The sequence below is a fragment of the Balaenoptera musculus genome, chromosome 15, assembly GCF_009873245.2.
Source record: "Balaenoptera musculus isolate JJ_BM4_2016_0621 chromosome 15, mBalMus1.pri.v3, whole genome shotgun sequence".
NCBI lineage: Eukaryota > Metazoa > Chordata > Mammalia > Artiodactyla > Balaenopteridae > Balaenoptera > Balaenoptera musculus.
The window spans coordinates 56988193-57016047 of NC_045799.1; the positions used below are offsets into that span (position 1 = coordinate 56988193).

Here is a 27855-nt window from a genome sequence, read left to right on the forward strand (position 1 = left end):
CCCTGCAGAGTGGTCACGGGAGTTGATTTTGCGTCCCCTGCGGCCTGGAAGCACCGGAACAGCCTCCTGTGGGGTGCGGTCTCGGAGCCCCGGGTCACGTGACTCCCGCCCGCTGCCTCTGGCCAGCGAGCAAGTGCGCATGCGCAATTCTCTCTCTCCTCTCCCTCCCTCCCTCTCTCTCCCCCTCTCTCTTTCCCTCTCCCTCCCCCTCCCTCTCTCTTTACCTCTCCCTCTCTCTCCCTCCCTTCCTCTCTCCCCCTCCCTCCCCTCTCCCTTCCCCTCCCTCCCCCTCTTTCTCTCCTTCTCTCCCCCTCTTTCTCTCCCTGCGTCCCCCTGCCTTCCCCTCTGTCTCTCTCTCTGTCTCTCTCTCTCTCTCTCCCCCCCCTCCCTCCTTAGGTTGGCTCGGATGCAACCACTGTCAGCTCCTCCCCCTCCTTCCCCGTCTTCACCCTTCCTGACATTCACTCCCTTCCCCTCGCCCTTTTGGTTACGTCAGGCGGACACGCCGATGAGCCAATCACGGCGCTGTGTTTAGAGGCCGGCAAGCGGAACTGGTCGGATTGGACCAATAGGAGCCCTCGGATCCGGCGCGCCCCAACCGGGCAGGGGAGCCGGGGCCGAGTGGGCGGTGCTTCCCCGTCAGCATGTGGGCGGGGACCAGCAGCCGCAGAGGCGTCGACGACGGCGGCAGCGACGACGACGTTCCTCAGTCTTCGGGGTAGGCTCGGCGGCGCCGGCAGGGCTGTACGGAGCGGTCGGCGGTCTGAGGCGGCGGTGGCCCTAGGGAGGCCGCGGCGCCATGGCGGGGCGGTAGACGTGCTCAGGCCGGCGAGGCGAGAGGCGGCGGTGTTCATCCGGTCCGCAGCGCCTTTCGGCAGGGGCCGGGGGTGGGGAGGACCGGGGCGGGGGTCGTCGCGGGCTGGCGCGGGGCCGCGGGGGCGGGGCTTCGCAGGCCGTCGGGGTGCAGGAGGCCTGGGCCGCCCGCGAGGAGCCGCCGCAGGCCCGCTGGGCCCCGCCGCCGGGCCGCTCGACGGACGACGCTCCCGCCGGGGCCCCGCCTGAGGAGGACGCGGCCGCGGCGGCTGCGAGGCCGCGGGAGGCCGCGGAGGATGGAGGAGCGGAAGGAGGAGGGCGAGGCCGAGATCCAGGAGCACGGGCCCGAGCACTGGTTCTCCAAGTGGGAGCGGCAGTGCCTGGCCGAGGCCGAGCAGGACGAGCAATTGCCCCCCGAGCTGCAGGAGGAGGCGGCGGCCGCCGCGCAGCCCGAGCACAAGCAGCAGAAGCTGTGGCACCTCTTCCAGAACTCGGCCACCGCCGTGGCCCAGCTCTACAAAGGTGAGGGCCGCCGCCGCCATTTTGCTCCGCCGCCCCCGCCTCGGGCCCGGCCGTCGGCGGAGAGCCGGGGGGCGGTTGGCTGGGCTCCGGCGGTTCGCGCCGCGGCCTCGCCGCCCCCTCCCCGCAAGATGGCGCCGCGGGAGGCGGGCCCTCGGAGGCGGCCGGGGGCCGGCGCGGGGGGCGGGCCGGGCTTGGGGCCGCCGGGGGGCCCTCCCGCTCCTGGGGCCGGGCCGCTGGGCGCCCCTGGGCCGGGGAAGGCAGGGGAGGAGCCCCCGGTCACAAAATGGCGAAGGGAGGCGGCCCGGGGGCCCTATTGTGCCGGAGCCGGCCTCGGGGCGGGGACTGCGAAGGGGTGCCTCCCTCTGCCGCGCCTCTGCCCGGGCTGCGCCCGGGGTCCCCGCGGCTCCCCCTCCCGCTCCGCCGCGACCCCCTTCTTGCCCGCCCCCCACCTAGCGCGGGATCCCGGAACCCTTGAACAAAATGGCGAAACCTAATATGGCCGTTCCGGAGTGATTGACGCCCAAATAACATGGTTTTTTCTTTTTCTTTTTTTGTCTTTGTGTGTTTCTTTTTCTTTTTTTGTTTTTCCCCCTTCCTTTCGTCGTTTTTCAGACCGAGTGTGTCAGCAGCCAGGACTTTCTCTCTGGGTTCCCTTCCAAAACGCAGCCACTGCCGTCACCAATCTCTACAAAGGTAAGGACAACCTTGCTGCATTGCCGGCTAAGGGGAAGGGCGGCCTGCATCGGGGTTTAAGTCCTGCGTTCCTTAGTGCATTGACCACCTTGACCTGGAGGAATCGCCGGAGTGTTTTCTGTCCCTGAATCCAGCCACTAACTCTCAGTACCTTGCAACTTGAGAATTCCGGCGGTGTGATGTCATACCTAGATAACGGGTTCTCAGCCGGGGGCGTTTGGTCCCCTCACCCCATAGCGATCTTTGACAACGTCTGGGGCACTCCAGAGTGTCATCACTGAGAGGAGACCGCTAACCGTCCTCGGTGCACGAGGCAGCCTCCCCACCCCCAAACGGCGGTAGTGCCGAGGTTGAGAGGCCCAGAGCTCCAGACCGTGGGATGTGCTTTTTAGGCACCCAGGGAAGACAAGTGTGTCTCACACACAGGTGGGAGGGACAACTGGTTTGTGGAAAAGCACCTCTTGGAGTAGTTTTTCTTGAGTTAGGCAATTTCGAGCATGATGGTGGCACAGCATGATTTAAGTGCGTCGAAAGCTAGCTAATTGGAATAATCTGTATGCACATTAAGATGCAGATATTTGATGGACTTGGTCTTCCCTAGCAACTCCGTCAAATATTTGCCTTCCAAGCTGCTTTCTGCCTGACCGTACATTGTTGGCAGGAAATCTGATCAGTTTGAGTTGATATCAAGATTCGTGTTTCATGGCAGTGCTTTTCTGCAGTTAATCCCCGCCCCCCACGTGAAGATGTGTGAGTAAATGTTCTTGCCCATCGTGTTCTCTCAGCAACAGTGGGTTTAGATTTTGTGCTTTGTTTTGAAGATTGGGAAATTTGGGTTTGATTTTTGGCAAGGTTTCTGTGGGAAAAGGATTTGAATTTGAGTGTTAATTTTAGTAAAAATGTAATTAAAATAAATGCTTTTAAACTGCTAGAAGCTGTTGATAATTGCAGTAGAGCTTTGTGTTTTTGAGAATTATCTAAATAGGTTGAAACAGGCTGTGGAGTGACTTGATTCTCAGATTCTTATCTGCATATGAATGAGCAAATTAAGATAGCTTTCTTCAGGGAAAAAAGTCCCTTATTTTGGATTTCCTTGGTAGACCTTGCAGTTTTTTGGGATGGTAATTTGAGAACGTAAACTAAACCTGGTGAATAGAATGTTAATTTCAGGGAATGAGGAACTAATAGTCTAGGTTTACTGAGAAAAGGGAAACCTAATAAAATGGTGCCCCAGTGGTCAACTTTGATTTTATATAGCTGAGTTCCTTAAATTTTGACTCTAACATTCATTACTGCTTGAGGGTTTTTAACATTCTCTGGAATGGCTCTTGGTTTCACCCAGACAGGGAATTTTGAAATAATACTTGAAACTCATATTTTTGGGAAACTCCGCTTTCTTGGACTATAATTTACATATAGTAAAATCACTGTTTTAAGTTGTATGGCGTGAATTTGACAAACATGCATTGTTAGTAAATGGAATATATTTATTCCCCCCCCGTCCCCCGGTCCCCGTCCCCACCCCAGCAACCGCTGATCTGACTGCTGTGTGTATGGTTTTTGTGTTTCCATAATGTAATAAATAGAACCTTATAGTAGGTAGCCTTTTGTGTTTGGGTTCTTCTATTCACTTTTCATGTTTCTGAGATTGATCCATTCAGTTCACATTGCAGGTATTAATAAATAGTTCAGTGCTTTTTTTTTTTCTGAGTAGTGTTCTGGTGTGTGGAGGTATCACGGTTTATCCATTCAGGTTTTGCAATTATTTTTTGCTTTAAGGGGAAGGCAACACATATTTTTAGTTCGTCTGTGTGCCCAGCTCTTCGACTAGGCCGTAGAAAAATATGAATGTCCTCTGACTTCTCAGTTTTTGGTGCTGTTGTGCGCTCCTGGAATGCATCTCTTTAGGACTGTAGCTGACGGTTTTCTTTAGTGTTAATTCTTCATATAAAAAAGTGGGCTCAGAAGCTGAACTCTGAAATAATCCCTAATTTGATTTCTTGATTTGGAAATGCTTCTTATAATGTATTAGTTTTCTTTGTTCAGAAAACGTAACGAAAGACATAAAATTTCTTTTTAAATAAACATGAAGTTTTTGCATTATGGCAAATGCTGGATTGTCCAATCTTAGTTTTATTTTGTATCCTATTTCTGTAAAATGAAATATATCCCCTTTTACCTGAGGAATGGTTAATTGTGGTTTGTGGAATTTGGTAGTATAGCAACATTATTCTGTTCCTAGCTGACTCGAGGAAAGTGTGGATAAGCTCTGCAGATCCTCACATTCTTCTTTCTTTTCAGGGTGTGGTCTTTAGAGAACAAGAATGCAGCTGTAGGAATAATTGGGCACCTTAAATAGAACCAGTAAAATTAGCAAGGTAGTGTCACAGTGCATGCAGCTGTAAGTAGTGGTAAATTTAGAGTGTTCACAGTTCTGATTCAGTATCTAAATGTAATTTATGGGGGCGGGGATGGGGGGAGATTTTGGAGGATCCTTGTAAATGGGCAATGCTCTGGCAGTTTGTATGATTAAGCGCTTATCTGACAAGCCAAAGATGGCTCATTTTCCCTCACCCAGCCTGGGGAGAGGTTGGTACTTTTACCAGCTTCCTGATAACATCTAAGATGAGCACATAGGAAGGTCAGAATTGAGGTAAAAGTCTAGCAGAGGGCCCCTTTTGATTGCCTGTGGCGTCTTGAAACATTGAACGATGCAGTTGGTTTGGTTGAATGTGGCTGGAGACTTGGAGGAGAGTGAATTGGGGTGTCCTCAGTGTGGACAGAATTCAGCAAAATGGAGTTCCTTCTACTCCACGTAGTAAGTTGAGTCAGACATTGGCATCCTTTTTTGGAAGGGAAGAAAATTCTGATGGCTGGTTTTTGTTTTTACTTTGCTTTGATAAATCTAAAGGAAGTAATGTTTGTTAAATATTCAGTGGTGGTGTGTCCCCTGGCTTAGTACGGTTTTTGATGTCTGCAGCAAAAGGGAGTGAAGTTACTGAGGTGGTTTTAACTTGCCTGGTTGATGCTTATCTGAGAAATGCTTTGTCAAGCTCATCTCTTTCTGCCTCTTAAATCCACCTCCCATTTCCTTGGGTGACTGGTTTCAACCTCTCTCCTGACTCCTCATTAGGAAAATAATGAATTCTGAATTCCTTCTACAGTGTGGGGGTTACTTGCTCAGTAGAGGCTACGCCTGTGGCTGTTCTCGAGGACAGAGCCGTCCTTTGGAGCCTCGTGGTCAGCGGAGGTGGGCGCTGGGGCCCTGCTTGCTCTGCAGCAGCTGCCTGGGAGCCAGTGCTCACCCACATCCCCCAGAGCCACTTCTCACTGCTTCTCTCATTGTCATTTCTCTCAACTTTGTAATATTTTTCTTTTTTGATTTTTGTTTTATGTTAAGCTCCATTTCTTTTTGTTTTATGTTAAGCTCCTCTGCATTTTAAAACTGTCTGAAACTTTAGTTGCATACCGACTTCTCCCACATATGTTAAGAGCTTTCTCTTGATACTGTTTATGTTAAAGATGTTTCTGGTTTTCTCCTTGAACAGCATTTGCCCCAAGGTGTGACTCTAGCAGTAAGTACTTGGAGAAGGCCAGCAGCATCATTATCATGGAGTCTTCTGCTAGATTGTTCTAGTTCAGATTTTAGACTGTTACTTTTACTTAGTTGTATGGTCCTGGAGACAGATAATGGAACAAAAAATATTTCACTATTGTAAGCCTTCATTTTCTCAATTGTAAGTAGGAGTAAGTACCCACAACTTAGAGTGCAGGCTCTTAGTGTGTCATGCAATGAGTCGTCAAGCATGGACTGTGTTGGTGGTCAGGTTCTGTTTTTCAGATGGTGTATTTGGCTATGGGCAGTGCTTAAGATGAAGGGAAGAAATTCTTATTATTTTTTGTCTTTTTAAAATTTCTGTCGGAATAACCTTTGTGGTGTGTCTTCATTTTTCCCTGAAAGGGCTGAAAGTAAATAGAATTGACAGGAGAAAAATAGTATGATGCCCTTTAAAGTCCTTATTTTTGAGACATCTTGATGCCAGATCCTTCTTATGGTGTGTAGTCACTTCATTGTGGCCTTCTTGGGCTTCTATGTGAACTGAAAGTGAACGGAAGATACTGAAAATTTGTGGATGAGTGATTGGTATATAAACAACTGGTCAGAGAAAGCATGTTCTACCTGGAGGCAGATAATGAAATTTCAGCTTATGTTTTGACTTTGTGGAGTTGGTTTGTGACTCCTGTTACAGAAAACGATTGCACTTTGAGAGTGTTCAAAACACCTTAGTATGGATTACAGTTGAATACCCTCAGTTTTATTTTACTAAGCAGCAGCCTCATCATTACTAATACTATTTGTAGATTTTTTGTGAATTTTTATAGAAGACGGTCAGTTTCTGATGTGTAACTTCTCTGTAAAAGGATGTTTTGGCTGCAAATAGCAGAAAACACAAGTCAAGCTGGACATGGATTGGCTGCTCTCTGCGTTGAAGCCTCAGGGTGGGATTGATTGAATCCAGTGGCTCAGGCCTCCCTGCTCTGCAGCTCTCTGTACTCCATGTGTGGGCCTGCACATACCAGCTTTGTCGTTAGGCTAGTTTCAGTGTGTTGGCAGCTCACACCTCACATCTTAGGGTCACTCACAGAAGGTTAGAAGAGCCCAGAAGCTTCTTTCCCAGGAGTAAATGACTTCTGTCTCTTGGCCAGAATTGGGTCACATGGTTATTCAGAACCAGTATCATAGCCACAGTTTCGGGGTTCTGCAGATTTGTTTGGGACTAAACCACAAGTTTCACCACTTGAGCAAATGTGAAGGAAGCTTTTCTTCAGAACTATCCAAACAAAAACTTGGGAGTACGTTTAGGAAAGGGAGGACGAGGACTGGATGGTAGGGAACCGTGGCCACTCTGACCCTTCCCTGGTTCCTGCTGTTTGTACGTGCTGGGTGAAGATGTAAGTCAGTATGTAAGTTACCTAGAAGTTCGTGTTTATTTTTGGATACCACTTTGTTAGGGAAGATAGAAATTATTTCCTCAAATCAGTTGAAAAATGGGCTTCCCTGGTGGTCCAGTGGCTAAGACTGCACTCCCAATGCAGGGGGTCCTGGTTCAATCACCTGGTCAGGGAATTAGATCCCACGTGCGGCAACTAAGAGTTAGCATGCTGCAACTAAAGATCCCGCATGCCACAGTGAAGATCCCACGTGCCTCAACTAAGATTTGTCACGGCCAAATAAAATATAAATAGATAAGTAAATATTTAAAAAAACAAAACAATTGAAAGGCAGTTTTATTTTGGTCATGACTCAGATACCTTTTCCTTTTTAAAAAAAAATATTATTTACTTTTGGCTGCGTTGGGTCTTCGTTGCTGTGTGCAGGCGTTCTCTGGTTGCAGCGAGCGGGGGCCACTCTTCATTGCGGTGCGTGGGCTTCTCATTGTGGTGGCTTCTCGTCGCGGAGCACAGGCTCTAGGCGCATGGGCTTCAGTAGTTGTGGCACGTGGGCTCAGTAGTTGTGGCAGACGGGCTTAGTTGCTCTGCGACATGTGGGATTTTCCCGGACCAGGGCTCGAACCCGTGTCTCCTGCATTGGCAGGCCGATTCTTAACCACTGCGCCACCAGGGAAGTCCCTAGATATTTGTTTCTAATGAAACAGTTAAAATACATATTTTCTCCTGCAGCAGACTAGTTGGTTAATGCAGATTGAGTTCTAAGTTCAAATGTTTTGTAGTTACTAGTATTCCTTGGAAATGTACTCTGATCTAGCAGTGTGATTTTCTGGTTTGTAGATCCTCTAAGGAGAATGGGAGATGACTTCTCTATTGTTGAGGAAGAAATCGATTGTAGAAAGAACTTTTGCTATTTAGTAACTTTTTAGGGCAAGGCCCTTTGAGCCTCAGTTCCAATTCCTTGTTTATGAAATTGAGATATCTGCTTTGGCTAACTCACATAAGGTTTGTGAGTATCAAAGAACTATAGATAGTGAAATCTGATTGTGTTTATGTTTCATGTAAGAAAGTTCTGCATTTGGTCTTCATTTCAGAAATCAGTATGATTCTTTGCCTACTGCCCCTTGCCAGCAGTGGGAAAATGAAGACTAATAAAAATCCCTTGAATTCAATTTCACCTATTTATATAAAAACACTTTTAAAAAATATGAAACAAAGATGTCTACCATGACTTGTATGAATCAGTTTTTTTTTGTTTTATTTATTTATTTATTTATATTTATTTTTGGCTGTGTTGGGTCTTCGTTTCTGTGTGAGGGCTTTCTCTAGTTACGGCAAGCGGGGGTCACTCTTCATCGCGGTGCACGGGCCTCTCACTGTCGCGGTCTCTCTTGTTGCGGAGTGCAGGCTCAGTAGTTGTGGCTCACGGGCCTCGTTGCTCTGCGGTATGTGGGATCTTCCCAGACCAGGGCTCGAACCTGTGTCCCCTGCATTGGCAGGCAGATTCTCAACCACTGCGCCACCAGGGAAGCCCTTGTTTTGTTTTTTTTTTTTTAGTTTTGTAGAGTCAATCCTATGGGGGTACCCTGGCCCTGATTTGGGGGCACTGCGTTTTTGTTTTTTAAATTAATTAATTAATTTTTGGCTGTGTTGGGTCTTTGTTTCTGTGCGAGGGCTTTCTCTAGTTGTGGCAAGCGGGGGCCACTCTTCATCGCGGTGCACGGGCCTCTCACTGTCGCGGCCTCTCTTGTTGCAGAGCACAGGCTCTAGACGCGCACGCTCAGCAGTTGTGTCTCACAGGCCTAGTTGATCCGCGGCATGTGGGATCTTCCCAGACCAGGGCTCGAACCTGTGTCCCCTGCATTGGCAGGCAGATTCTCAACCACTGCGCCACCAGGGAAGCCCCAGTTTGTTTCTTGAATAAGGAAATGAATGTGTTGTGATTAAAGGTTAGATTGACATTTTGATGCCCTTGGGCTTTGCCTAACCTTCGAGATCATGGCCGTTTTCCACAGTGGCTTTGGCATCAGTAAAAGTGTTGGACACAAGACTGTCCCCACAGTTTTCTGTGCTGTGCATTTCTAGAATTTGGGTGTCTAATTGTCAAGGTTCAGGAGTATTCAAAGCAATCTTTGGCTGAGAGCCATCTGGAGGCCATCTTTGTGTGTACGTTTATTATTTTACTGGACACTAAATTAAGCAGTGATTAAAATCTAGTCTGGTCATTCCTAAGATTCTCCAATAAGCATTTAGATCTCTTCTACTTAGTGCAAGATGTGATAGGAGGGTTTTATTTTCAACCAAGTAACTCTTTAAAGTTCTCAAACATACGAACTGTATTTTAAACTATGTTTTAGTGTCAATATGAGATTCTCTGTTTAAGGAAATAACTGAGATTGGATTAATCTGGGTGGTAAAGTAATTGGATTTGGCTTTCAGGATATGTTAATGGTATAAGACCAAATTATGCCCAGACAGTGCAAAAGCATGTATGTACCCAAAGTCCTTAAATGTTAAATCAGCTTTTCTCCTCCTGTACTTCTTAGTCTGTAAAAGTCTGTTTACAAAATACTTGATTTTTAGCGTGTTCTTGGTTGGTTGTGTTGTTGAGACTTGTGCAGAATTTTTGAGGTGAAATGATTGGTCAGTTGCATACATTTTTTTTTTTTAAAGACAATCAGATGTTTTTATTTATTTATTTGTTTATGGCTGTGTTGGGTCTTCGTTTTTGTGCGAGGGCTTTCTCTAGTTGTGGCAAGTGGGGGCCACTCCTCATCACGGTGCGCGTATCGCAGCCTCTCTTGTTGCGGAGCACAGGCTCCAGACGCGCAGGCTCAGTAATTGTGGTTCCCGGGCCCAGTTGCTCCGTGGCATGTGGGATCTTCCCAGACCAGGGCTAGAACCCGTGTCCCCTGCATTGGCAGGCAGATTCTCAACCACTGCGCCACCAGAAAAGCCCAGCTGCATATATTTTAAAAGAGATTCACAACTACTTACATAACTGCCTTCCTTCAAAAGTATGAATATTGAGTTTTCCAACTTTGTTCAACTCTGTGATTAAAGCATCAGCCTGTTGCCGATCTGACTTTTGGGCTTTCCTTGTGTCCTCAGTCAAAACAAAGCTCTTTCCTCCCAGGATTGTCAGGGTTTTTTTTGTTTTGTTTTTGTTTTTTGAACTGCTTCATCTGGTTCCTTCCCTTTGGCTCTTGAGTTTTGTATCAAGTTCAGCTTTTCTTATTTGCTGTGTGGTGCTAGGTGTACATTTTTACATGCCTGCTTCATCTTACTTTGCACTATCCATGCTAGCTTCAAACTTGTTTCTTGTACCCCTTTCAACTTTTTGTTCCTCTATACTTCCAATTCTGGACCTGCCTCCATTTGGTTCTCGAAACATAAGATTTCCTGAGTCATTCTTCTTGGAAACAAACTTCTCTGGTTAAGAGCTTGGTTGTAACAACTCTGTTAGGTAGGGCAGCTTTGTAGAAACCTAGTTGCTTGTAGATCCATAACAGTGGATGGTTATCTATCCTCCTTTCTGTGGTCCCATGGGATGGGCTTAGTTTACTCAATGACTTGATTTCTCTTAAAATGCTTCTAGCTCTTTCAGAATCACTTAAGGTCTACATACAACTTTACAAGGTCATCTTAGGGATTATGCATCCTTTAAGGTTGGCTTCATCTAAGTCTTTAAGACTAAGAGATGGGGAAGTGCTGTATTAGCTTCCTAAATGCTATTTTACCTTTGAAATGGGGTTCGTGCTTGTTTTGTTTATGATGAAATGAGAAATCAGAACACATTGATTCACACTGTAACTTGGGCATTCTAGTAGTGAGACACTGGAGAAATTACTTCATTCATGAGTAGCTTTTTCTTTTAGACTCATTTATTTTTTATTTATTTATTTAATTTATCTTGGTTGCACCGGGTCTTAGCTGTGGCATGCGAACTCTTAGTTGAGGCATGCACGTGGGATCTAGTTCCCTGATCAGGGATCAAACCCGGGCCCCCTGCATTGGAAGGCGGAGTCTTATTAACCACTGCACCACCAGGGGAAGTCCCACGAGTAGCTTTTTTTGTATCTGTAAAATTAGAAAGTTGTGATGGAGTTTAATATTTAAGAGTACTTCTGTGGGTAACTTCTTTCATTTTTCTTTTTAACTTTTTAGCAATAAGAACTGATCATCTAAGGAAGAGGCCTTGTTATAAAGTTCTGTTTGTGCTGCCCTCTTGCCATCTTTTTTAATAATGCAAATTCATGCAGCTTGGGAGCCTGTGTGAGCCTCTGTGATGTCTGGATTATTGTTTTTCTGGGACACAGGTCTTCATTCGCTGGTTTGCTTATCCTTTCAGCATCTACTTTAGATGTCGCAGACAGAATTAAAATCCAGGTCAGGAAAAGTAATAGAGGAATGAAGATATATTGGTGATTTTCCTGCTAGCACAGCAGCTCAACTAAAAATAAATTGCAGTGACTTAAATTTCTAAGTATTGATATTGTTTTCAATTGTGTAAAGCCACTAAAGGGGCAGGCATCATTTTATTGAAAATCTGGGTTCAATATGTAGAGGGGGCAGTATCTACAGGGAGAATAGGAGACCAGTCTGAGAGATTTTAAGACAGGGTCTTTTGGGAATGGTTATAAGTTACAGAAAACTGTTGGGAACTGGAAGCAGATTGAAAACGTTCCTGGGAAATGAATGAAGCTTCTTGTTTCCACAGTGCTGTTTGGCTTTGTTGAGCAGTCAATCAGAATTAATTTTCCCTTGTTATTTCTAAAATGTTTGCTACTGCTTTTAGTGTGTTTCCAGTTCTTGGTGCTGAACCTGTCAGTTAGGAGTACACCTCCGAAATGACATGGTACATGCAAGGTGAGCACTGCCTGAGTGACTTGTTGCGGTGTTTAGTCATCTGTTGAATGATGTGAACGCTCCTGTTTAGAACTCCTGAGAATTGTCTTTTCTCAAAGCTTTGTGGTTAAGAACCACAGACTCTGGAACAAAAATTCCAGCTCTTGAATACTGTGGTAGAGTTACTCAGTGTCTGTTTGCCCAGTTGCGGTGAGGGGACAGTAGTACTGCTCTCAAGGTATTCGTGTACCTTTTTTTTCAGGTGAAGCTGGGTATAGTACCAATAAGCCTTTAATAATTCACTTACTGTTAGCATTACTAAATAAACTAGCTTGATTAGATTAAGTAAGCTTTTTTTTAAGGAAATAGCTCTATTAAAATGGTAATTCGGTTGACAAGTAGTTCCTCTGTTTTTATCTAGTTTTTTTTTTAAAGAACAAGGCAGAAGCTCTAGGATTATGTGATGTGTTTACTGAATTTAGAACATTATGATTAGGTGTCAGGTATGATATTTTAAACATGAATGAAGTTCAGTTTATAGATTACTGATAGACTTAAAGAGCCCCATACTTCATGACATTCATTTTGGTGAACTTGTAAAATGGTGGTTTTCTTTAGGAGAGAATGCAGCTTGGCTCTACTGATCATCATGTATCTTTTTCTTATTCTTGTTTCCTAACAGAAAGCGTGGATACCCATCAGCGAAGTTTTGATATTGGAATTCAGATTGGCTATCAGCGACGCAATAAGGATGTGTTGGCTTGGGTTAAAAAGCGCAGAAGAACTATTCGTAGAGAAGATTTGATCAGCTTCCTGTGTGGAAAAGTTCCTCCACCGCGAAACTCTAGAGCTCCCCCAAGACTGACTGTAGTGTCCCCTAACCGAGCTACTTCAACGGAAACTAGCTCATCTGTAGAGACTGATTTGCAACCCTTCCGGGAAGCCATAGCTCTGCATGGTAAAGCCGTTTAAACATATTTCTTTGGAAAAATGGTTAAGAGTGTGCCTGTGGACCCAATTTCACATTTAGGTTTAGGTCCAGATATATTGTCTGTTTTTTGTCTATTCTAGTTACTACTTGCTCTAGAAATGTTTAAATAGAATGTAAGCTAAGAACTTACATGGGCAATTTTTGAATGTTAGCCAGCCTATCCTAAAAAAAATGTTTTTAGAAAGTTAGTTTGAGCTGATTGGTGTTACAATAACAGCATTTTTTGCAACATTGATTAGAATTTATTGCTTTACACACTTATATTTTACATGTTTCCTTACTCTTCTGAGTCAAAGAGGAAGTTCTTGTGTGTTAAGAATTCTATTGCATCTGTAATTACCTGGAGAGCCTAGTCAGTGACAGGCAAGTAAGGCAGATAACTGTTGGGCTAGTTCTCATGGGAACTCCCTTTGACACCTTGGGTTATTGAGTGTGCCTGTAGAACCTGAGCGTTGATGACCCAAGAGGGAGTGGACAGATGTAAGAATAATTAAATTGACTTTCCTTATGTCTATTGTCCCTTAGGGCCTTGCTTTGATAGTCAGGACTGTGAGAGCAGGTCCATCACCGTCTCCCCAGGCCAGACCTGCCATAAAAAGACATTCTTGGCTGAGGGGTTTAAGTATTATTGGAGAAGCCTGGGGTATGTAGTCAGTAAGTTTGTTGTTGCTTGTTCTCTAATACAGGCTTCCAGATAGAACTGGGAGAGGTACTTATAGGACATTCAACACTGCTGTAAAAATAAAACAACAAAATAATAAGACTTGGTTGAAGCCAAGATGAAAACGTGGATTGTACAAGTGACTAAGCAGATAGAAGTAATTAGTGAGTTAGGTCATGAGTCCTGTTAAAAGTTAACACATTTCTGAGCCATAGTGTAGGTCATCTAAGATGAAATAACCTGGTAATAAAAACTGGGATGTATACAAAGGGCTTCTATATCATCGAAGCTTTAATGCTTACAGAGATTCTTGTTCTCTTTGGCAAACATTGATTCTTTATCTAAAACCCCATTCAGAACGTGGAGTTGGAAAAAGTGTTTTTTTTCCCCTCCTGATTGTGAGTTTGTTTACGATAAGTTAAAAACACAAAAACATTTTATTTCAACAAAGTCCATGATGTATGGATGCAGTACTTAAGACTGCTTGCTGTTTCTAATATAGTGGAATAGTTGATGCTGTCAGAAAGTTTGAAACTCAGGCAAAATAGAGATTGATCTGTTCCTACTGAATTAGAGTTTCACATCTTTTACCATTGTTTGAAAAAAATTACTAGAAGTGTACATAGTTTGTCAGATTAATTTTAGTGCATGGTAGTATTTGATGTAGTTTTGTTTTCCTTAAGCATTTTGATTTCCTTTGTCATCAAGTGGATTTATGATTCATTCCATATTTCTCTTGTTAAAATGTCTTTTTTTCTGTATTATACTATAGAAGGTAGTTTTAAGAAACATAAATGCCACTCTTGTTATAAAATCTTAATGCAGTTGTACACATTGTAAAAAGGGCAAGCCAGCAGCCCTCCCCCCCGCAACTACTATATTCTCCAAATCCCATTACATTTTTTTAAATTGAGTTTATTCAACTTATGATTTATTATTTTACTGAACTTTGGGAGTTTTAGTGGTGATGTAGATTTAGGAAGGTACTATTTATAATTTTGACTTATGTTTAAATTGTGAGGGTTTAAAGTTCAATTATAAAGCTATAGAAAAATAACCTTTCCTTTCAATAAACTTACGAAGTAGTGCCAATCCAGAATACATTGGATTCTTAGGGTTCGTAAACTGAATTCATGTAGTTAAAACATGAAGTTGATATGCAGTAATAGGGCCCCTTGAAAAGAGTACACAGAAACAAATTATATACTGAGTTTTGTGTTCTGTTGGTTTTAGAGGACATAGCTGTATTGGGAATGCTAGTCTGACTTGAGTATTTTTAGTAATTTGAATGATTTCTAATAATAGGGCATTGTTAACTAAATTGTAAAGCAGATTAATGACTAACTTTGTAACCAGGTGTCCTCATGATCTGATTTATTGAATAGCTGTAAATTGAAGTCAAAACTGTTCAGATCTTTTGAAATATATTTGGAAATTCATCTTAATTAGGGTGCTTACTGGTCAGAATTTGGTTTTGCATAGAATTTGTTTAGCCAGATCTATGAACTGTGAGGTCAAATTGAAGTTCTTGGGGTTCTATGCTGGAGGGAGAGTCTAAATTCATGAAGTTTTGGGATGCCAGGGGGAGACAGGAAAAGAATTGGTATACTGAGGCTGACTTAAGTTTATAATCAAAGCAAACATTAGTGTAGGAGTCACATTGATTTATTCTTATCCATAAACAACCTCATGTCCTTAAAAGAGAGGACTGTTACCCCTGTAATTTTTTCTTTTTTTCTTTATCGGCTCCTAAATTCTCACTTCCACCAAATGCCACCCATATGTGCTTAAAATATGTTCTTTATAAGAAGACAGATGGCCAAGATATAAGATAATTGTAGAGTTTTTCATGTAGACAGTGAGGGTTTGATGATAAGATCCTTCGATCAGTACCCTCATGAGCCTTTGACTTAAGTATTGCAATTAAAAGTACATCAATTAATGATTATCAAACAGTTTCAATCAAAACTGTCAACTAATGGTTATGGAGGTTTAAGGAATATAATCCAGTGCTCTATTTTGGCACTTGTTTGCAACATATGTTGTTTATTTTTTGTGTACCATGGTATCTCCTTATCTGGATGCTAAGCTCAACAGAGAAATCAAAGAAATGCATATGCATGTGCTAGATTGATTTCTGTCCTTTTCTTATTCATCCTTGTCTTAAAATAAGAACATTATCGAAAATTTACTGAGAACTGGATTAATAGCTGGCACCTTGTTTTTATGTAAACAAATTTCAGATTGACCAAAAATCATCTGGACCATTTTGTGGTTCCCTGCCTGCCTTTCTGATTATTCCTCTCTTAGTCATCTTTTCTCTTCTAGAGACTTTTCTTGTCTTCTATTTAAGCTACTTTGACCTCTGACTTTTCAGTGACTTAGGTTATATTCCCCAGGATTTAGCCCTTAGCCACCTTCTCCTGCAATCCCTTTAAGGGCCATTTCAGTCTTGATTTCCAAAATTGGTCCTTATGTTTAGACCCTCTCTCCTGACTGCGAAACACGTATGCCCCATTGTCCCCTGGCGGACATCTCCACCAGGGCGTCCTGCAGGCGTTCAGAGGGACTCATCCCTCCAGGCTCAACAACAGCAAAAACAGGTCTTTTCTTCACCTTACCACTCGGCAGATGCGTACGTGGCAGATTCTGTGCAGTTTCCAGGGAATATATGATTGAATAGGGTGCTTCCTTTTCTGTTGAGGCCAATGCATACTTGGATAATTTATTTAGATGTCATATGTAAGGTGTTCTGGGGTCAGAAAAGGACATTTCACAGTGTGGCCTGGCCATGGGTTCAGAGAAGGCTATTCTGGAGGAGGTGAGTTCTGGGCGCTTGGAATAATCTTCAATGCTCTTGCTTCCCAGTCCTGAGTTGACCCATTCACCAGTCCATCTTTTCTGGGACCACTGGAGTGATCTTTTTGATCTTGTTGCTTCACTGAAAAATAACCTTTGTTTCCCTGTGTCCTCTAGGGTGAAGTCTGAACTGAGCACAACATTGTAAGGCCCTTGTGATTTGATCTGACCTTGGGTCAGATATCTTAGCCATACTGTGTAGTCTTTTGAACACCTTCATACTCTTTTCTAAGCTTTTCCTTCTGCCTGTTCATCCCTTCAGACTGATCGAACATCTGTGATGAAGCTTTCCTTCAGTTCTCCCCATTTTCTCCAACCTTCCCTGAGCTGGGTGTCTGCTCTCCCCTTTTGCTTTGCTTCCATAGCTATCCCTTCCCATAGACTGGTGCAGGGGCCAGTGGTGCAGGGGCCGTGTCTTGGAGCTTCTGGCTTTAACAGAACCAGGCATAGACGTGTTCTGAGCTTAACACAGGGGTTCAGAGGTCTGCTAAGTCAACACAGTGGGGGCAGAGAACCTTTCCAAAGAGTTGAGGCTTATAGATCCCCAGGGGACTGCAGTATGAGGAGGGTGAGGAGAATGGAGAACAGAGCGGGTATATCTTAGTGCTGCAAAGTCAGCTCTTCACACTGAACAACTGAGTCTTGGAGTGGGGCCTGAGGGTGATGTACCTTTAGAGCGGTTCTTTCAGTGTTTACTTCACGTCAGCATCCTGCTGAGGAGGGTCTCATTTAAAACTAATAATTCCCCTGGATTATTGCCATTTTATTGGTGAAGAAGGCTTATTTGTCTAAAATAGACCAGGTCAGTAAATGGTAGAACAGATACTCCAGATTTGTCTGGCTCCCAAATTCAGTACCTCTACATGTGTACATTTGGGGTTTCTTTCCCTCCCCCCCTTAGTAGGGCTGGCGGGTGGCGTGGGAGAGGTCTCTAGGCTTATTTTTTCTTCCCTAAAGACATCAGACTATATACATAAGTTTGGTTTCTTGCTGGGGTTTTTCCCCATAAGTGAATCTGGGTAAGTAGGCTTGAAGATGAATGGCTTTTGACCTGTATTTCTGGTTCATTTTAGCAGGAAGAGTATTTAGGCTTGTACATAGGCTGCATTCGCAGCATGACCTTGGGCAAGATGGCTAACCTCTCCAAGGCAGTCTCCTCTGTGAAAAGGAGATACATAAAGTGAGAAGCAAAGTACCCACCTTTCAACAAAGTGTTCTTTGCCTTGAGAGAAGGAGGACTTCTGGTTAGTTCTAAGTCCTGAGTGCCCTCTTTGCCTCTGGATGGCATTACTGCAAAAACAGACCTGGAGGTCAGGTGGCCTTTGAGGATACTTTTTCTCCCTTTTCAGGAAGGGTGGCTTTTTAAATTGCAGATAATCATTCCAGAGGAAGGGATAATTTAAAACTTAGTGTTAACTACCTACTTATATTACTTGCTAAGATCTTGAGCTTCTTTTATGTTGGTATAAACTGGTGAAGTTGGTGATGTTCTCTCTGTCTACTGGATGGAGAGATTCTGAGCTGACTTGCCCAAGCTAGTGCTGTGTCTAGAAAGCCTTAGATTGAAATCTGGTTTCCTCATTTTGAGTTGTGTTTGTCATCATGGGGATTAGGTAAAAAGGGTCCAGAGCTAGAATGGGGCACATATGTGGAAGATAGAGACCTGGATGGGACAGTAAGCCGGGTGCCAAGTCAGACTTCACTCATTTGCTAACTTTATTAAAAACCTGTTCTCACTCAGTCATTTCATAGGTGGACTTTGTAGGTTTTTGGCCCTGGTTCAGACTGTTCCATAAAAATTGGAGACACTTGGTTTTATCAGTAGTTCTAAAAGTCATTTTGATGGCATTCTTGACTGTAGTACAGGGAACTAAAACCCCATTGGGACTGGGTTGATCCTCTGTAAAATTCATCAGTTCACACAGGGTCTGGGTGTTAAACTAGTCACTGGTGGGAGCCATTGCTGTCACTGGCATTTGGCTTTAAGATACCTCCTTGCTCAAGTTCAAGTTCCTTTTGTGTTTAAACAACAAAAGTTTAAAAACGAGAGTGGGCTACTACATTTGTAAGTACTGAAAGAGTCTTAGGCAAATGCAGGCAGTCTAGCCTTTAATATGATATTGGAGAATTTCCCCCGAAAAAGGAAAGTAACAAAAGAAAAGGGTTTTGTTATGTTTGTCTGTTTTTGAGAAAACACTGTGTGTGTTAAAAGATAGTTTTTTTAGCGAGGATTAAAGTCTGAAGCTTTTTAGTCTGGAAACGTGTGTGTGTGTGTGTGTGTGTGTGTGTTTGGCTGGCTGTGGTGTTATGAGTTCTGATTTCTGCAATTAAAATCCTTCTGTGGAAGGTGCGGTCATTTAAAAATGCGGGTGTATCTTGTTATTCTGTAGCCTGTCCTATTGCCCAACATTTACTGAACACAGTAAACAGCCAAGCATTCTATTTATTAGAGGCTAGTGATAGGGGCAGGTGATACAAAGATGAATCACATAATCTCTCAAGGAGTTTTTAGCCTAAGAGAATTGTATTATTAGACAGTTTGACGCGTAATCCCAGGCAATCAGATTGAGGCACAGTGCCATCACTTTAGGAGTTAATAGGCTCTATATCTGGCCTCTCTTTTTTGTCTAACAAAGTCTTTTTCTGGCATATGTGGTGATCCTTAGTCTCGTAAATCATTAAATTGCTTGACAAGATTCTTGGATCTAGAGAGACTGGGTATAGGGCCATATAAGAAAAATGCATTAATTTGATACCATATTCAAGGGTGTAAGGTCAGGTAGGAATTTTTTACTTAGAAAAAAATGTAAGGCAGATTCCGAATTTGTCATAAAATGGATCCCTTCTTCTAGAGTTTTGGAAAGCTGTGATTTTAGGCAGCATGGACCAATAGGATTTTCTTGCTCCTTCGAGCCACAGGTTTTGTAGCTTTTGTTATTTTGTCAGAACATTTTTTGGCCTGTGTGTAGTAGAGAAGTTACCAAATTTTGGTGAGAACAAATCTTCCTGATAAAATTGAGATCTGTACATTTAAGAAGAAATTTGATTATTTATGCTTGGTTCTGTCTCTCTCCCCTTTTCTATCACTCTTCATTCCTTCCGTTGATAAAGCTAAATATATAGAAACAAACATTGACAGCCACACAAATACTTAGGTTAAGTGCTTTTAAACCGATGGTACAGTATGAAAGAAACTTGACAATTTTCTGTTGTAGAGAATTAATTAGAACTGACCTGTGGGGGATTTATTTCCAACCACCTTTCAAAATCCCTTTTCCTCCTCTTGCCCACACTCCTAGCACAATGTGTGGAACACAGTAGATTCTTAATAAATGCTTGTTGAATGTTGCATTCTGCATCTTCTTGAAATAACAGAACTGTCAATAGTCATTTAACAGTAAAATGTTTTAAAAACTTATTTGGAAATTAAGATGTAAGAGATTAATGCACCAAAAGCAAATCTCATCTCTTAATTGCTTAAGATTGATTATTTCAAGTAATCTTCTTTAATGGAAACTCTTGTGAAGGCTGGAATTTTTAAATTATACCCTTTGTTCAGACCAGCCTCTGAGAACAAGAACAATTAAGGCAATTAAGATAGCATTAAATTTTTGACGAAAAGTTGGCATTTTCTGTATATTAAGATTAGATATTAGCTACTGAAGTTTCTGTGGGTAGGACTTAACTAAAGCTTCCAACATTAATAATACAAAAAACTGTTACGAATTTGCAGTAAAATTTTCTTGGACATTTTTTTCATTGAGGTGAAGTCCATGTAGCCATGCCTCAAAGCCAGTTTACTCACTTAGTACTTCCTTAATAATCCATTGGTAGTTTAACATTTAAGTTTTATTTTTTTTCACTAGTTTTCTGATTTATAAATACTGATTTCTTGGAAAATTTGAAAATTTCCAAAAAGTAAAAAATTCAGTATCTTGTTTTCCCACTATACAGAGATAACTGCAGTTAAATGTTTGGTGCATTTTCTTCCAGTCTTTTTTTTCAATGTATAAATATTAAAATTATTTCATAGTTGAGATCATGCTGCGTATATGGTACTGTATCTTGCTTTTTTCATTTTAACGTCGTGAGCATTTTTCCCATGGCATTAAAACTGTCTTTGAAAAATTGAAAGCATTTTGGGCTGTCAGCATAACTGAAAATGTTTTCTTGGTGTGACACATGTATCTTTGTAATTGGTTTGATTTAGTGTGCTTTACTTCAATAAAAGTTCAGTATTACAATTTACAGATTGGGGTGGGGAGTGGTATCTACTTCAAATTACCCAAATCTTCCTAGTAGAACTCACTTTTCCAGGATTGAACTCCTCCCCTGGTGCGCTTAAAACACAACATTTACACACAAGTGCTTGCGTGCTTAAAACTTCAGAATACAACTTTGTGCAAAGGGAGTGTATGTCCATTTGAATAGTGCAATTCATTTCAAATGCAAGAATGCCTGTTTCTTAGGGTTCCCAGTCAGAATGTTAATCACCTTGTCCAAGTTGCGGGGATTTCACATCCCCCTTCTGCCGGAGATGAGAGAGCTGGTGGCGCAGACCTGCAGAGGGTCCTGGACCTGTGCTGAGTGGAACCACAGTAAACAGTCTGCCTTGTCTCCTCCAGGGCGAGTCTCGCAGGTGCTGAAGGGGGCTGGGAGGCCAGCAGAAAGGGTAGAGGCGGCCTCTAGGCCTCTTCCAGGGCTGCCGGATGGAGGAAGGGAGGCTGGCTGGGCTCTGCGTTTGCTCTTTCTGCGTGACCTAACTATGTGCTGGTAAACTGGAATTACATGTAATTAATTCTGAAAACAGGATTTCCTTATGACCCTGAGCATGACCTTGGTATGAAAATAATAGTTCTGTGCTACTTTTTAACGATTTGCCATGTAACCTAGATTCCTATAACTTGGACTGTAACTTTGTTTTAGCTCATGTGGGAGCTTTCTTTTCAAAGTATGATTAAATCCTCCTGATCTTTTTTCCACCCCTGCACTAATCCTTTAAAATGAATGCAGAAACTTTGAAAACTGATAAGTTTATCTTGTATTAAGCAATGGAGACTTTTCTGTCTAATCGTACTACTTGTTCTACTGCTTTTTGTCAATTGATATTCCCATAGCCCTTTTGAAAAAGTGTGTTTTTGGTAGAAATTAAGTTGTATGCCCTTGGGCCATACAACTTAGTTTTTAGTTCTGAAGCATGTTTAGATTCTCTGTACTTGTATAGGCCTGATTGTTCATGTGGCTTAGCTAAGGTTTCCTAAAGCATCTTCTAGTAGCTGTCATTGGTTTATAAAATAAAATTTGGGTTGTTTAAAATATATATTTTTTGGTTGTTAATCTTAATTTTTTTTTGACACTTGTGGAAAGTCTTTTGGGGGAAGATTAGACAGTTAAACTTTGAAAAGAATTTTCACTGCTGAGAGTAGATAATAATAAATAGGTAATGTTGCACATTGTGATTTTGCTTTAGCTGTCAAACTAAGCCCAGAGTCATACACCCAACAGAAAAAAGATTGTGGTTTTCTGGAAGTTACTGGGGAATTTTCAAATTGACCAAATTGATGTTTAATCTCTCTTCTTTTTTCATGGAGGATAGCAGTTGAAGGATTTGCTTGAGGTGCCTCTTCACTTCTGATGGAGCGTTTTGAGCCTTGGGTGTTAAACATACAGCTACGTGGCTCCTACATTAACAAGAGGGGCATTGGAGCAGGGTTTGTTGAGTTCTTTTTTGGGTATCAAATGCTTAGGGGATCCTGAGTTTAATTACTGAAGTAGCCCAGTTTATTGCTGAGGGGCCCATATTTTGCAGCATAATTACCGTAGAATCTCCTGCATTATGAAACAGGTATGTAAAGGTGGTCTCAAGTACGCGGACACCTTTCAGTATGTTACAGGCTGCGAGATTAGGAAAAAAGGCACAGCTCTCCCCTCAAGGAGTTTACAGTCTTGGTGGAGAACTTAAAAACAGAAAAAGAAAAAACCAAACCCAGGAAGTTGCGAATAATTGAGTTTTAACTTCATGTCAAAGATTTAAGTGAAGAGAGCCCACCTGGGTATATTTCCTGGCATTGGAGAGGTGAATAAACATCAACAGCTTTGGATTTCAGAGTGACGGGTAGGGCTCTGAAGCATTGTGTTATGTGCCAGGCACTGTGTTCATGAGATACAGATGTAAAGACACAGTGTCTATAGGAAGAGATGAGCAATGGTGCTGTGCTATGTGAAATCAGCCCGAGGCGTTTCTTTCCCTTCTTTTTAACTTCTAATAAAGTTGTGTGGGCTGGGGAAGAAGCAGCGTGGTTTTTTTCTGAAGATGTTAGGTTTCAGAGGGCCAAAAGGCAGTTAGAAATATGGATGGGCCCTTGATCTCAGGAAAAATGTCTGCTCCTGTGGCACGGATGTGGAAAATGATGCCTGTGGGTAAGCTAAGATGCCAAGGCTCTCACCTGGGTGACATCCGCCTGTGGGGGGCAGAAGAGAAGCCTGCAAAGGCCAGTGAGGAAGGAGCAGGCAGGCTGGACAAGAGCAAAGAGGAGAGTTTCAAAGGAGAGGGAGGAGAACCAGGAAAGTAGCCCCAGACTGGGAGGCGGTGCTGGAGGAACTAGGGCCTCAGGCAGTGGGGAACAGATGTTGGGAGGCAGGTGCAGCCCGGGCCATTTTTAGGAACTGCAGATGAGTTGATACTGGCAGTGCATGATTAAGCCTTAGGATGGGAGTGAAGAGGGCAGAAGGGAGAGTTAGCTTTAGCTGTTCAGAGACAGACCTGCGAGGCAGGCCGGGCCCTAGATCCTGAGGCTGAAATAATACAGGCTCGAAGTGGTGGGTAGCATAACATGAGTAGGAATTTAGATTCTGTTGAGTCTTTGGGTCCCAGCTCTTGCTTACTAGCTCTGTGACCTTGAGTGGCTTACTCAACCTTTTAACCTTGGCTTTTCATCTGCAAAAAAGATAACACAAATATCATAGGCTTAGTTTGAGGGTGAAATTAAAAAGTGCTTATTAATACAGTCCCTGACATAGGAAGTACTCCAGTATTAGTGCTTTTATTTTAATAGGCACTAGCCTTGGAAAGGAGTGAGATCAGATTTCCTCTGGCCACCAGCGGAAGGGAGAGAGGATGCATCTTCTACAGGGAGGACCAGTGAGGGACTGGTGATTCCTAGCGTAGGGAGTTGAGAGCAGTTTAGAAAGGAGGTGTGGACTACAGAACTTGATCAGCATATATGGGAGGTGGTTGAGGCCAAGGGTTTGGGAATGTTCACAGTATTTGCAGAGTGAGAACAATGTCAAACGGAATTTAATAGCTTCGGTGTGGTAGGAAGCAGAGGAGTCCTTTTTCAACTTAGTGTTCAAAATTTAAAGTACATTTATGGAGTAGTAAATGAGAATGGGCCCCTACGAAACCAACCTCGAAGCTTACTTTAAGGTACAAGTCCTATTCTTGGGAAACACTGATTATACTAGATCATATTAGTTTAGTCAAGCACTAACAAAATCCATATATGAGGCTAGGATAGCCCAAGGGGGAATCCGTAAGAAGGAAAATCCACAGGCGGTGATGTCAGGTTATTAAATTCAATGCTGTGGTTTGTTTCCAGGCCTCTCATGCCTTTCACAGGTGTATCCTGAACATTTAGAAGCAGAACGTACGTTGGCCTCCTTTAACTGTTCAGGGGTCTAAGGAATGAGTGTCCCACCATGAGTGCTGGAATACTCTGGATTTAGTAACTCTTAACCTTGAAGGCAAGGCAGCAGGATTTTTTATACCACCCTTGTTCTCCCGCCCCCCGAAGGATTAGGGATGATGCTGAGTGAGGCTGCCCTAAGGGGTATCTACCAAGTATAGTATAGTCCAGACCTGGGGTGGTCATATAGCCTGATTTGTCCAGGGCAGAATCACTTTGTATTTGATGTCCCAGGATCAATTCTTGATAGTGACCCTTTTTCATGTTCAGTAGCGTACTGTTTTAGATGCTAAATTAAAAAGTCTCCTTATCTATAGAAGTGTCAGAATAAGCCCACTCAGGCTTGAAAGTGACTGCATGCTCCCCTGTTTGCACACACACACACACACAGCACAGGGATCTATTGGAACAGTGACTTTGGATAACCAAAATGTTCTCCTGTTTAAAGCAAGCACCTCCTTCCTCAGCTCTAAGTTACATATAGTCCATACCTAGTAGAGTAGATGGCAGGATTTCATAATGGAGTGTAACACCTAGCACGTTGCCTGCCGCATAATAAAGCTTCCAGTAATTGGTAGTAACCGATACTGTAATATTGGTAGTATTACCAGTGAACATCTCCTATGTCAAGCCAGATGATCGTTCTTCCAGGAAAAAACTGCTCCCCGGTGAATCCCTTGCAAGGAAATAGGCAGACATCCTTTGACACTATGACGACGTTGAAAGTAAAGTTGGGTTGCTTTCAAGGGGTTAAATAATCGAGCAACTCTAAAACCTTTTTTCTTCTTCCTAGGTCTTAGTGGTGCAATGGCTAGTATAAGCGTGCGTTCGAGTACCCCAGGCTCTCCTACACATGTAAGCAGTGGATCGAATGCTAGTCGAAGGAGAAATGGACTCCATGATGTCGATTTGAACACTTTCATATCAGAAGAAATGGCACTCCACTTGGACAATGGTGGAACTAGAAAGCGTACCTCAGCCCAGTGTGGCGATGTCATTACAGACTCACCAACCCATAAACGCAACAGAATGATCTAAACTGCAAACATTTTCACACCCACCATGCTGCTTGAAAGCCACTTGATCCTCAACATATACTATTATTGCAAAGGAAACATGAGGCCATCTTTCCTTGTTCACTGTTTAAGACAAGTGAATTCTATAGTGGTTGCCATAAAAGGAAGTTCTAGGTATTTACAGTAGATGCCTCTTGTAAACTAGGCTTTCTTAAAAACTATAGTCCTAGCGAGGACATCAGATATCGTGTAGTTGTTAGCAAGATCATCATAGGCAAACATATATCTGTTTCAAGGCTAAAGTGACCTTAACTGTATTTATTCTCAAGGAGAAAGGAAGTATCCAGATGTTTATTTGGTTATAGACTGCTTTTTTGGGGGGGGGGGGTCCATTTCTGCTGTGTTGAGTATTTTGCTTCAACAGTATTGACAGGTTCCTAAAATTGTCTAAAACACGTGATTTTGGCTTCCTCGTCAAATCGCCAGGCTTCCATTTTTTGCAGCAGCACTGTACCATGCACCTGGTTTCTCTCTAGTACAGTGTGCAACTTCTGATTATTGAACTGTGCCCTATTTTTAGTTTTCAAAGCAGTTTCTAATTCTGGTGATTGTGTGATGTAAAGAGGTGCTATGATGGTCATGCAATTAATACTTAATATCAAATCAATACACAGAACTTTATTGGATTCACTTTGTGTGTGTTAGTGCTCTAAAAGTAGCAATATTATTATTAATTTGCCCCCCAGATTAACCTTGTAGGATTAAAATACTCATTTTTAAGACAAGTACTACTTCCCATGCAGGGTACTGTCCTTATGGTAAATGTAAACATGTAGACTGCATTCATGGTGACCTAAAGTAGAGAGGTCATGAACTTTATGGGCTTCCTTTTTGGTTCAGTATTAGTGAGAGCGAGATGGATGGTGGGAGGGTTAGGTATTCTAGTCTGTTATATTCTGTTTTACATTTTTCATGAATGTTCTACTTTGTGCAGTTTCCATTGGAATGGGTGGAAGATAAAGGTCTTTTATCTGCTAATAATGTGATCACACCTTAAATAGCAAAACCCAACTCTCCAATCCCTCTCCTATAAAGTGCAGTTTGGAATCTCATTCTGGAAGATGGAATCGCATGGAGGTTCTCTAGATGTTAGGTAGACTTAAAGTTCTCAATAGATTCCTCTTTTGAGTAAATATAAGACCTCTTGTACCTACAATGTTTTAGAGCATGTTTCATCTTCATTTTTAATATCTTGAACTGAATGGTAGTCTTTTTTTAGATGAAGAACTGATGTCAGCCTGCCAGGTACTGTAATTTATTCTATCATATTATTATAAATGTATCAAGTTAGGACAGTGAAAATGTTTCCTTGCAAACTTGTAGCTCAGTATCAGTTACTTTGTTTTTATCCTTAAAAGACCATTGCAAATCAGTGTAAGGGTTTTTCCAGTAATTACTCACAGCACTTTGTTAAAGTTTGCTATTTCTTCAGCCATTTAATAATCTTTCTGTGAAGAAACTTTGCTAAGTTAACCATAATATTCATTGACTGGGTGGGATGTGAATGTAATGTGTGAACTGAAGAAGTTCTGTATTCACTATAGATACAGCCCTTATTTAAAAAAAGTCAATTCCATACTAAACCTAGGAATGAAAGTGAGGCATTTCTAAATTTTTGCAAAAGTGGATCATTTTTTTTGTTTGAATATGATAGGAAGAATTATAGCAATGTATCATTTTACCGGAAACGGGTGAGCCTATGTATTATGAATACTTTCAGGCTTCCCTTTGGAATATATCAAGAAATGCATCTGGAGTTATCTTTGTTTTTCTATCATTGTAAATTTAGATTCTGGAATTGGGTTTGGTGGTGTGAAGCGTTGCTCACAAGCAGCCAGAACTCCTCTTCCTAAAGGATTTTGAGGCTGAGGAACACATATTTAATCTCCCCTTTATGCCTTGGTTCTAGGTCCTCTTTCCAAGTTAATAACAAAAAAAAAAATTTTTTTTTTGGTGGTTTTTGTTTTAGTTGGTGCTCTGAAGCTTAATCTCAGTACCCTTTACTCTTCGATTGTCAAATTTTGATAGAACATGTGCCATTTTCTTTGGTAAGAGAAAGCAGGTCTTCACGTCTGCCAGAACACAATTTATATTATCTTATTGGCTCCATTAAACTTCTTAAAAACTTAAGCATTTGTTAACTTTTTTCCACTGCATTTAATTCTAAATGCTCTGTCACCCAGCAGTAACTCTTCCCCCCATCTCCGTCCCGTTGCTCTCCTGTGCCACCCGAGCACAGGATAAACTGAGACCTAGGAGCAGAAAGGGAAATGATTTCTCTTAGGAAAACTTAGTTCTGACTGCTAGATTTTTGCAGCCTTTCTTTGTGCCATTTTAGATGCAAAACAAATCATGGAAGATTGCATATTTGTGTGATACTTTTTAATGTTGTTTTTTTTTTTTTCAGTCTCTTGAGAACAGTGTAGGCTGACAGTTTACTTTGGGGGAACAGAACCTCTTTTCATCTTAAGCTAGATTCTGATTCTTTTAGATGTCATAGCTCATGAGTTCTGTTCCTGTCACCCTAACTTGGCATGAGTGGGTTGAGTTATCCTTAAACTGCAGTGTTCTGAGCATGGCTGAAGCATTAAAAACTTAAGTATATAATGTTTGGTATTTTATAGAGCAAAATTAATGGAAAGCATTTGGCTGAATCTAAAGACCTGCAGTCAAATTCTTCAATGTGGTTTACCCAACTGGAGTAGTGGTACACACCTTAAATCATTCAATGAATAAATAATTTAAAAAACCAAAAAA

At 42.4% G+C, this 27855-nt stretch overlaps 1 protein-coding gene across 1 annotated transcript; it reads left to right on the top strand.

Annotated features, from left to right (window-relative positions):
* Positions 1 to 368: 368 nt before the first annotated feature.
* Positions 369 to 27855, top strand: C15H16orf72 (chromosome 15 C16orf72 homolog). Its single transcript, XM_036825980.1, has 4 exons — positions 369 to 1335; positions 1948 to 2028; positions 12509 to 12784; positions 24816 to 27855. The coding sequence occupies exons 1-4, from the start codon at positions 1110 to 1112 to the stop codon at positions 25058 to 25060; spliced, it is 828 nt and encodes a 275-aa protein (XP_036681875.1). The 5' UTR covers positions 369 to 1109; the 3' UTR covers positions 25061 to 27855.

Excerpts from the sequence above, each read along its gene's own strand:
- C15H16orf72 (XM_036825980.1), top strand. The coding sequence starts at position 1,110 with ATGGAGGAGCGGAAGGAGGAGGGCGAGGCCGAGATCCAGGAGCACGGG. Across the intron at positions 1,336-1,947 it reads CGTGGCCCAGCTCTACAAAG|ACCGAGTGTGTCAGCAGCCA; the intron begins GTGAGGGCCGCC and ends GTCGTTTTTCAG. Across the intron at positions 12,785-24,815 it reads GGAAGCCATAGCTCTGCATG|GTCTTAGTGGTGCAATGGCT; the intron begins GTAAAGCCGTTT and ends TCTTCTTCCTAG.